This window comes from Orbicella faveolata, unplaced genomic scaffold (assembly GCF_042242905.1).
Source record: "Orbicella faveolata isolate gen_17 unplaced genomic scaffold, um_ofav_v1 contig_35, whole genome shotgun sequence".
Lineage (NCBI taxonomy): Eukaryota > Metazoa > Cnidaria > Anthozoa > Scleractinia > Merulinidae > Orbicella > Orbicella faveolata.
In genome coordinates this window covers 10,633,139-10,645,000 of record NW_028301564.1, presented here as the reverse complement: position 1 = coordinate 10,645,000, position 11,862 = coordinate 10,633,139, and the positions used below count along the sequence as shown (strand labels likewise).

At 40.8% G+C, this 11,862-nt stretch overlaps 1 protein-coding gene and 1 long non-coding RNA gene across 2 annotated transcripts in view; both read left to right on the top strand.

Moving 5' to 3' along the window:
• The first annotated feature begins 6,874 nt into the window (after positions 1-6,874).
• Positions 6,875-11,862, top strand: part of LOC149103200 (tolloid-like protein 2) — a 29,118-nt gene continuing 24,130 nt past the window's right edge. Inside the window, exon 1 of the mRNA XM_089272643.1 lies at positions 6,875-7,083. Coding sequence (XP_089128769.1) covers positions 7,047-7,083 — 37 coding nt within the window. The 5' untranslated portion in view covers positions 6,875-7,046. The remainder of the gene's footprint in view (positions 7,084-11,862) is intronic.
• LOC149103204 (uncharacterized) lies at positions 7,141-10,989 on the top strand. The gene is made up of 2 exons (XR_016201789.1): positions 7,141-8,341; positions 10,510-10,989. It is a non-coding gene; the product is annotated as an uncharacterized LOC149103204 (long non-coding RNA).

The window sequence follows — 11,862 nt, the reverse complement described above, 5'->3', positions numbered from 1 at the left end:
GAGACTTGAAGTCGGTTTCGAATATTGGGAATATCTCTCGGATATTCCCCAGTTTTAGCTGGGGAATATTCGGTCACGTGACTTGTTTAGACCAATCGCGCGCCAGCGAAAATATTTGTTGGGTTATAAAAATAGGTGGACTGCATAAATATCGTGTTCATCAGAGAAAAATACTGACTTGTATATAAGCGTTCCCCAAAAGTAAGGCCAAATGCGTGTTGCTGTTCATCTGTTGAGAACCCAAAAGTTTATAACACCAAAATAATTCCTCTACGACCAGAGGAGAATGCTACTTTACTGATTAGCGATACATTCGGTTGAACCAGTGATATTTCTATACTGTAGACGAGAAAGTACATTTAATTTTAAATTTGCCCGCAGCCGGGTTGTCGTAGCAGGGTGTCGTTGCATGTTTCCCGTTTCACGGGATAATTCAAACGGAGTTCAGCTATAGTGTAGTCGATCGGATCTCAATAGTGACTTCCGGTAGAATTGGGCCCCTGCGCTTTTAAGGCCTGTCCAAACGGGAAATGTTTGGCGACCGAGCATCATCAAACATTGCTCGGTGACCAAACATGCTGTTGTTAAAAAGAGTGGACAAACGGTTAAAGCAAGTTGGATGAAACACAGATCAAACTCTACAAGCACAGAGCTATGGGCCACAAATTACTCAGCGTACCTCACTCACCGGCGAGATTTCAATATGGCGGAATGTGAGACTTCACAGGTTGGGATTTAAGATTCAAATTAAAGAAGAGTATAGCGGCTATAATCCTTCTTGAAATATTAGAGGATGGAAAAAGAGAAAATAGACGAGGGAAGACCAGGGGCTGGATAAGGAGAAGAGAAGAGAAAGGATACTTCAATAATATCGTACAGGAACTGACATAACCCTCGTCAGGTAACTGGTGGTCACAGGGTTGTAAGTGCTGTTGAGCGACTGACACTGACAATACGATTTCTTGCCACTGGCGAGACTTACAGAGCCTTGAGCTTCCAGTTCCGAATCTCGAAGTCGGCAATTTCTTACATTGTCAACAACGTGTGTCAGGCCATAGAGAAGAATCTTATCTCGCTTATCATTCAAGTGATATTCCTTTGAAAATACGTCCCATAGGCATGCATTTTGTTCCAATAGATCGAACAAAAGATCCGTTTCTTCGTCGTTCCATTCCCTTGCCTTTCCTTTGCTTTGTTTTCGTTCACGACTCGGCGTTTCTTCGGTTTTCAGCGACGTCCACCAAAGCTTCTTCCTCGTTCGCCATCTTTAAAATACTGAACAAGCGACGTACGTAAACAAGACGGAGTATTTATGGATACAAGCCGCTGAGCAAGCGTGGTACGCATGCGCGCGCCAAACATGTTTGATACGGCTGTCCAAACGAAGAAAACATCGCCCTTCAAACACGAGAACAAAAGAAGTGTTTTACTGTAAGTTGTTTGATCTAATGTTGGATGGCCTTCAAATTTTATCAAACACAACCAAACACGATCAAACACCACCAAACAAGGTTGCCAAACGGTAAAATGTTTGGTCCCCAAACAATGTTTGACGGTGTTTGGTAGCCAAACAATTTTGACAGGCCTTTGATATTCGAAAGATGTAGGCAATCAAAACAGACGATTTATCTCTCACAGAATGACTTCTTGATACCCCTAGCCGAACACCGCAAGAAAACTCCACGAAACACAATCATCGCAATATATATTTTTAGCTCCAAGATACTTTTACACCTCAACAATTTTCCACAAAATAAACACATCACAACGCTTGTCAATGCCTAGATGTCGATACTGCTGATGCATGTAAATCTCTTCTTGTACTTACTGGTACATTTCGTTTGTATGAATATGATAGAGAGGTTGACTCGAAAAACTACTGCTGCCAAGTGATAAAACAACCTTTCCAGGAAGTCGTATGTCCTAACTATAACAAGTACTGATTGTCTGTTACAGGCAGTCAGTCCTCCCGCCAAGAAACCCAAGCCACCTGTCAAAGCAAAACCTTCAAGCGTGTTAGAATCACCCAGTAAACCATCCACGGAGGCAAACAAGATGGAGACTACAGTAGTTCCTAAACCAAGGATGAGGCCGACTGTGATAGTGGCAGCTGAACCTCCCAAGATGAGCGACGCAGCGAAAGTTCGTTTGAAACCAACGGCAGCTGCTGTACCTGTGGAGACGATACAACAAGCGCATGACGAAGAAAAGACAGCCACTGCCCCATCTGTAAAACCTAAGCTCGCACCCACAGTCATAAGAGCGGCACCCCGGCCTGACGTGCAAGACACTGGCGAGGAACGGAAACAACCCAAAAGACCGCAGGGAGGATCAAGCGGGAGTTATTTTGAAAGATTCATGTTTGTATGACATTTTCACATTTCATTGAATAAGGCGATTGTTGAATCTTACGGTTCTTCCAAAGCGTGAAAGATTGAGTTTTCGATTTCTCCATGTAGGTAGTTTTCCAGGTTCGTAGTATCGAAAGCTGAGGTCCGGGTGCCAGAGCTGAGGTCGAATTACTTATCAAGTTACATATAAATGAACTGAACAGCTTCGGATTGGCAGCTGGAGCCTATTGAAGATTAGCTAGACGGTGTTGACCAAGGTTTGACTAAGTTTATATGCTAAATTTAGGTGTGAGAAAGATTAAACAAGAAAACACAGCAGTGCAAATCACGAACATCGCACACCGTAGGGTTTGAGTCACCGCAACACTGCAAGATGGGACTTTTTTTCACCACACCACCGCATTGGAAAAGCAGTCAACACCGCAGCATCGCCAATCCCCATGTCCTTACTAAACTAAATATTCTCTTTCTGAAAAGGACACAGGAGGATAGTAGTTTTATTGAAGATTTATTGCCTCCTGTAATTACGAGCTTGAGGTTTCTAATGTTCCTAAAATCGCGAGCTGGTCTGCGGTATGATCATTTAGTTGTTGTCGTTAACGATTGCTGATTAATATGAAGACAAAGGTCGAATGGAATGAAAAGGAGGGGAGTGATCGTCAAAACACGAACACAACCGAGTGATGGCAGAGTATGAAGAATTAAAAATGTTTTAGAGAGTCTTTTCCAAGTTACATCCGTAGAAAAGGCCCCCGATCTATCACACAACAAGGCAGCGTCAAAAAACATCGTGTTTTGGACACCTTGTGGACAACATGCAGCGAAATTAGCGCATAATTCCGGTGACGAACATCTCGGAGTTAGTAATCGAGTATGTTCTACTCCCTCATAATGATGATGTAACTGAGCCTCGTGCCCCTAAATATCCATAGCCGGATTAGCAGAACCGAAAACTGATGAGCTATAATTGATAAAGATTAGGAAAATCCACTGTTTTCGCAAAAGGAAAGTCTACCGAGATGCAGCAAATCTGACGACTAAGTTAGTGATGAAGAAAAAGTCTCCGAAAATTATGATGTGACTGTTTGATTACCCTTGTGAATATTGCAAGGCTCAAAATTTACCAAAGATCGTCAGTTGTGAGATACCCCAATTGATTTTAGCAGGATTGCAACGAAGATTTGTGATGCCTGCCGGTGCAAGTTTCCGATTCCGAAAATGTTCGCAAAAGATTTCTTCATTCGCTCCCATGACTGCAATGCCCTGTATCACGTTGCTGCACAGAAGAATTTAAAACAAATTGTTGTCCACCCAGCGAAGAAGAGGATTACTGACTCATTATTTTTTTACCATTTTTGTTCGAAACAAAAGATTTGATGAACAAATCAATGTTAAGTTTTCGCTGAAAAAATTAATTTATGTTTTATTACTAATTTTTAAAAAGCTAAAAATGTTTAAAAGAATAAAAAGGTAATCAAAGTGCTCTTAGAGGCAGCTCATTCATGTAATGACCAATTTGCATTTTGCTCTTTGGTTATGAAATACTGGTACAGTTGAACCGGTCTGTTAATTGGAACCCTCAAGGAAACAACAGTTTGAAACAGCAGGGCCGGGTTAAGTTGGAATAGATATCACTATTCTTGAGAATATATCCATATTCCTCATGGGGACAGGAAATCAGACAGTCCCCTTTGTGTGTGTGTGTGGGGGGGGGGGGGGAGGGGAGGTATTATCTGGGATCACACATTGTTGCTCCATTCCCATGAACACCGAAACCTCACAAATCATTTTGAACTAATTGCTGTTGACAGAAACTTCGGGTAGATTAAAGGTCAGCTTTTGGCACTAGGAGCTCTGGGATGGATTGGGTAAACAATGTGAGCTATGATTGGTCGATGGTTGGTAAAGCTAAACTACCCACTATCACAACTCCTAGCAACACTAATCAGTTATCCCCGGGCTCATTCCGCTGTGGACAGATTGCGCTACTTGTCCTTACATTACTAACGGGCGCAATCCGTCACATCACTTCACACATAACCTGTAACACCAAAAAATTTAAGCGACGCCTCAAAGACAGATTCAACGAAGATTGACGCTCTGTCGACAAAACTATCATTAAATCCAACCCACCACTGTCGCCAAACATTTTCTTTCTCTTCCTAATCACTGCTACACTGACATGCAACTAATCGCGCTTGAACGTATCCACTCCACACGTGATTCAATCAAAAAGCCAGAGTCCTTTTTGATAGATTTAGCGGGGGGACACTGGAGCCCCATGGTTTGAATAGACGCGATGAATCATGAAACTTGCAACCTACGTAGTCCCGTTTTATCTTCATTTTTTTTAGTTTGTGTTGTTCGACATTTCCGCCACTCCTCGTATTTTCGAAATATGAAATGTTACGACATCCACCGTCATATAATATTGTAATTTCATTCCATAATTTAATGACATCTAAACTTGAAGAACAAGCCCTGCCCGAGGTCATCGTGCAAATTTCTTGGGCGATACACTTTACTCTCACAGTCCCTCTCTCCACTCAGGTACCAAGGTATGAATGGGTACCGGCGAAATTAATGCAGAGGGTAACGCTGCGATGAACTAGCATCCCATCCAGGAAGGGAGTAGAAATACTCCTAGTCGCTTCATACTACTGAAAAGGGAGATAAGCGCCGGCCTGATGGGCTCGCATGCAGACTAATATTTATTTCTTATTTTTATTTAATACAGTGAAACCTGTATTAAGCGAATCCCATATTAATTAAGCGGACACCTTCTATTAAATGGACACCAGTCCCAAAATTTCCTTCCCACATTTACTGTAAAATAAACCTGCATTCAGCGGACACTTCTATTAAACTGACGCCGTCGGGACACCAATATTAAGCCATTTTGTCGCACAAAACCTGCAATAAGCGGACACTTCAAGGGCTCATTATACGTTTCTAAAAGTTCAGCTGAGTTTCCTTAACATTGCTCAGCGAAATCGTTTTAAAGCTAAGTGATTATTCCAGATTGATGCATTGATTGACTGGACGCTGTACTATGAGTAGTCTTAGCTTGTCTTTGATCTTACACTGTGTTACCCTGTGGGTTAATAATTAACTATTATTGAACAACATACTAGCACCTGTTTTGAGCGGACACCCTGTGTTAAGCCTGGTTCTCATATCCCGCCGACCTACCTGCGACGTAGTCGCCGGTTGCAACTGAAAATGTTCGGCGATCTGTTCAGGTGGGTCCCCGGCGCATCTGCAATAGATCGCCGACATACTCAAATTTGCGCGAATTGGCGCAATTTTTAACCATTTCACCTGCATGTAAATATGGATCGATTCGTCTTACTGGAGTACGTTGCGTCCGCAGATGATGTTCACATAAACTATTTTCATCGCCGACAACCGCCGGCTTGCCTGCTTGAACTCAGCTCACCTTCGCAGGCAAGCCGGCGGTCAATGCCTGGGATAGATTATGATTCGGCGATAAATGTTTACATATGCCTTAACGGTGTCCCAGGTATGTCGGCGGCATACGAGAAACAGGCTTTAAGTGGACACTAGTGAGGGTCCCAAGGCGGTCCGCTTAATACAGGTTTCACTGGGATAACCCGAGAACACTGACCCCCGGTCCGCGGACCCCCACTAAAGACCGGGTCCACGGACTACCTATGGACCGCTCCACGGACTACCCCTACGGAGCCCCTCTACGGACCACCCCCCAAAATAGAATAGAAAAAAAGAAATAAATTCTTCACTTATGGGTTGTCTAGTAGATTACTTGTGTTGGCGAAATTTCGAGCATTATACCGTGCAAATGTAATTAACACCCCCCTTCCCCCCCCCCCCCCCCCTCCCACAAAAAAAGCCTCAAAGCTGAAATTAAAATGGCCGAAAAACAAGAATTTGCGTAAGGAGATGCCGATGGCAAAAAGAAGGAAAATTGTTACTTTCCATTCGTGACTCAATCTGGCTATGGAAGATGTGTTTTTAAGTCGTTCCAGGTTGTTTGTATCTGTAACTGCGCTGAGCAAATTATGAAGCTTGGAACGAGTTCAAGAATGCTTGAGAGAATGGGCTGAACAAAATGATGGAGGGGAAAGAGCACAAATTTCGAAGCTTCCCGGAGGCTTCCTGGAGGCTCTCACGGTCTTTCATACACAGTATGGCCACATCAAAGGAAATGGCAATGTGTAATGACGTAACTTGCGCCCGAGCCAGTGAACCCAAGAATGTTACATTTGCAAAATGTAACGTTCGAAATTTCGCCCGGACACGATCTATTAGACAACCCATAACCGAAATATTTATTTCTTATTTTTATTCTATTTTGCGGGGTGGTCCGTAGAGGGGGTCCTTAAGGGTAGTCCGTGGACCGGTCCATAGGAAGTCCGCGGACCCGGTCCGTAGTGGAGGTCCACGGTTTCACTGCACCTCATTGTCTCTTCACGGAAGACCCATAATAAGGTGGGTCCTGTGATCGAGTCACGTCTTAGCACCCATCGTTTTGTTCGAGTGAGTCCCTTTAGGACCTTTCGAATTAATCCAACAGTTCCGTGTAACCGAAGTGCTACAGTGGTCTGAATTGTGGGTTTTAAATAAGGTTGCACCCAAGAAAATAAGTTATTTCCACAGATCAACTATCTAATCAAGTCAGCTTCCATAGCGGACACAGTCTGATTTGCCGCGAATATGTTTCTCGTGCGTGGGTTGGCAATCACCATGCTTGGTAGGTCATGAGCGTTTTGAGTACTGTATTCACTGCCCGGGATTCACTGTGAGTGTTTGTTTTATTCCCCATTGCTCTACGATTGTTTTAGTGGTCCTATTTTTAACAAAAAGCATCCTTTTTGTACCGTGATACCAGATTTCTTGTCACGGTTATCGACGCTTCAACAAATCATTCAAACTTGTTTCCGAACCTTACAACAGAAATTTAATTCAAATTGTTTACAAAGTTCTAATTTTCATACTGTTATGGTCGCTTCCTTGAAGCTCCGTTGAGGCTTTTAAAATCCTGGAGTTAAGGAAGGAAGCAACTGTGGAATGGGTCTTTCAGGACCTCTTCTTAGCTTTGCCATTTGACTTGATCTTGCGCTGAATTTTTTCTTAACTATTCTTGCTTCATGCACCGTGGAGCATTGAGCTATATGTGTTTACGCGCTGGATTTTTATAGCGGAGCTCCGGCGGAGCCCCATACCCATATAGGGAAGAAAAGGAAACCCATGAATTGATTTTCTCATGGTTATCATGGCTAGCGGTATTGCTCGTGGGCGCGTACGCACGACGGCGACGACGATGACGACGATGACGGAGTCGCGCAAGATGGCGGCCATACTCAAACTAATAGGTTGAAAGAGACATGCACCCTCAGTTGGTAGCGGGTGAATGCCATTTTTCTTGGCGGGATTTTTAAAGAAAAACGATAGTGGAGGTTGATTTAATATTTTTAAGACAGGGTTGCGCTGAAGCAAAAGACAGAAAGCAAGAATTAACAGGCAAAGAAGTAGCGAAGAAGATCGCGAAAAAGACTGAGCGGGCCAGCGCTGGGGAAGGAGGCGAAACAGTACTGAACAATGCCGTGAATTATAGCTAGTCAAGGGTTAGAGAAAGGAGGTGAAATAATACCGAACAATGCCGTGAACCAAAGCTAACGAGGGCTATAGAAAGGAGGCGAAAGTAACCGACAAATTGATTCAGAAGACTGCCGAACTCCCCATGGCCAAGTTCAAAATTCGCGCGAACGTGATGCTGTGCAGCCGTGCAAGAAAACTCAAAAGTCACCTGATTTGGTCAGGTGATGAACATTAGAGAAATCAAACGTACCCGAGTGTTTTAGAGAAATTGCAAAACAGTAAACGTAGCGGAAAGAAGTGGTTGATTCGTTGCTCTATCGAAAATATAACTTCAGTTTAGTCTTCACAACTTTTGCTGCAAGTTTCTGCCCGGGAGATTTACACTGGCCGAACTGAATTGCCAACTTGCGGTAAGTGACTTTTGTTGTTGCGTTTGGTATGAAAATTAACAAGTTTCCTCGGCGATATAAGCTTATTTTCAATTGGAATCCATTAAGAGTCTTCCTTATTTGAAGCCATGCTGTAAGAGATTTTAAAAATTGCATCGTTTTAATTTCGCTCGTCTCTAAACAATAACACGTGGGTTGCTTTGGAGGTTGCTGTAAGTTGTAAACAAATTATGTTTTCTATCGATTTTCGTCGTCAATTTAAGCTTATAACCTCACATCTAAAAATAAGCTTAACCAAAATCGTACTTGTAAACATGGCCGGGCGAGTTTTGAAGTTTTCTCTGATTTAGTTAGCACTGCCGCTTCGTAGACTGCTAAAATTTGTTCTTCTGTTGTTGAAAACTGAACCAGGAAAGGTCTACAAACCATTTTAAGCCGAAGCGAACAGGATTTGCTAAATTTACTTTTGTTCCTATGTGAATATTTGCATATTGTGATTACAAAGTATGGAGATTTCCTCGTTTTGTTAGTTCAATTGATTCGGTTTGGCGAAATGCTTTTGTGAATTCCGAGGTTAAATTGGTTGAAGACTGGTAAAGCTACTGCCAATAAAATGACTGCATAGCTAAATTAAGCCGTCGGCAAAAATACAGACTCTCAGTAATATTCAAATTTAAGCGTGAATAATTTTTCAACTTTAACACCGCAAGCTTAAACGAATTTTCTTTATCCTCTCTTTTATTCGGTCACCGTTCATTGAAAAGGGATTTGCTGTTGATACTCGAGCTCAGATGTAGTGATATGCATCTTGTGTTTATAATGTAGATTTCCTCGTTTTATTTTGTTGTCTGTCCAATTAGTTCGGTTTGGTGAAATGATTATGTAGTCCAAAATGTCGAGTAGACGATTATGCATGGCAATCCTGTCTGCAAATAAAGCTCTGCTTTGATTTTGATTGGCTATTTCATGTTATTTGTGCCATTGCTTTTGGTTGGGGGTACATTGACCGTATTTTGTTAATAAGAGGTTATTCCCCAATGCGGTATTTACACTTAACATGGAAATGTTCCAAAAAAGTGAGATAGTACTAATTAACTCGGTAAATTGAACAGTGTAATAGAAGTTCTTGCCCTGACCATTTCTCAGTAATAAGAATAACTTTTACATACATATATACACAATTTAGTTGGAGAGAGCATTCTCCTATCTCCACTCTCTCTCTCTCTCTGCTCTCTTCTTCACACTAATTTTTTATTAACTAACTTATTAAATGAATGTCACTGACTGTTTTCTTTGTTGTGCATGCATACTTTTTTGCTGGTCGAAGAAAGTTTCAGTTTCTTCCTGGCTGTACAGTTTCCTTTCTCCTGTCCTATACCAATTTGTTTGTGATATAACTTTGTGAATTCTCTATTCTCCTTAAATTTTATCTCATCAGGTTGATAGAATGCACTCTCAGAGTGTTCCATCATTGTCTTCAGTCGCTACAATTTTCCAGAAAAAAGCAAGAGTTTTCTTAATTTCCTTTTACTTTGTGTTAGGACTTTTTAGCATGCCTGTAATTGACCCATGGGCATTACGGGAGAATATTTTTCAAGTAAAGAATTACATTCGTTTTAGTGTTGAGTATATTAAATTGTTATGAATTAGGCATTTCTTTTTATTTTTTATATTTTTTATTTTAGTCGCACAAAATGTTTTATGGTTTTACCGAGGTATACCATGTAAATGTAAATAATGCAGTGGAATTGGCCAATCAGAGTGTGCATTATATCGGCTTTAAACACAAACCACATATAAATGACTCATATGTAAATGATATTTTTATTACAGAGAACTGGACAGGGCAAGAACTTCTCCTTCTTTTGTGAATTTATATATTAATTCCTCTCAGTGCTGTCAAAATGTCTCAGGAACCTTCATTTCTGATAATCTATTATTTTCCACCATACCTACAGCACAGAAGCTCACCAAATCCTAACTGATAACTAACATGTGTGTATCTCTAGCCTTTGCTGTGTGCTACATGTATATTCTGTTATCCTGCCTTAACTGCTAGGAAAAATTTTGGCAGAGCTGTTTGAACAGTTTCACTTAAATTGATTTCCAGTAACAGCGCTACATGTAGCAGTGTTATTGAGTGTGAAGTTTATGGAGGATTTTAAATTTTTATTTTTTTATGATTACAGACGACAACAAAATATACATGTGTATACATAAACTGATGTTGGTGTTGGTTACAAACCATAGTTCATAATGGTCATCCTATTACAGGTAAGGGGGAAAAGTTCAGAGAGTTTAGAACATTTCTTCCCCCAGCACACCTTCTGTCTATAGGTGCAATAATTGAGAGGTTATATATATGTACGAAGAGTAATGTAAAGTTACTGTGTAAACTTAGCATTAAAATCTGACATTTGAACGCCTCCTTTGCTAAAATTAGTCATGATTTAATTGTTATCACTCCCTGTGAATTCATAGAGATTCCAGAGGCAAATTATCACCTAATGTGGAAGTCCTGTCTTCAAGTGAGGGAAAATGACACAAAAGAGTTACAATGAAAGTAAAGAGAATTGTGAATGTTGATATGGTGTACATTATACATCATGTAAAGGTATTTGGTGAGTGCCAAAGGCATAACATTTCATGTATTGCTTTTTCAGGACAAATTATATAACAGTGACGTTTTAAAAGGTGTGATCAGAAAAATAATGAGTACATTGTCCAGGCAGCATCAGTTTATGGACAGCATATGCAGACAGTAAGAGGAACTGTAAGCACTACCTTGTAAGTTAGTTTTATGCTTATGACTTCTTGTTCTTGAATTTTGTGTCATTTCATCACAAGAATAGGTAGCGAAAGATGCAATAGTTGTTGCAATATATTTTTGAAGGAAAACTTATAAGTCTGCCTATGCTGGATAACAGCCATGTGTAAACTGAATGTGAAGCAAACAATATGTTAAATATGGGGCAACCCTAAAACCCAGAAACCGGAATCCGGAATCTGGAACCAAAAACCGGAATCCAGAAACTGGAAACTGGAATCCACAAATCAAAGAAAATAAGTTCTTCAAATCCGCGAAAATTGTTTTGCTTAGCTTTTCGACTGTAAAAAGTAAGCTGCCAAGTAAAAAGGACCTCAAACTTAACCTTTTTTGAAACAAAAATTCCCCGTCTGTTGAAATTGTGCAACCGTTATTTTTAGTGAGGGCTATGATTATGAGAATCTCAGTAAAGTGCGTCTTAATTTTATTCCAAGCACCTCGAGAGTGTCTAAAATAAGCTTGCTGGTAATTGCCATTTTGTTTAATAAGTGATCTTCAATTTACCGGAAGTATAAATTTATCCTTTATGTCTACTACATACTGAACAAGATAGAAAATGTCATAGAGAACAGGATATCCATCAGTGGCAGCTCCATGTACATTGACAGTCACGCCCCCCAATTTCGAAGTCCAAGGGCTAACCTGTCTGGTCTAAATATGAAATTTGATTTTTCCAACAGATACGAGACCAATTCCAGATTAACACAATTTCCAC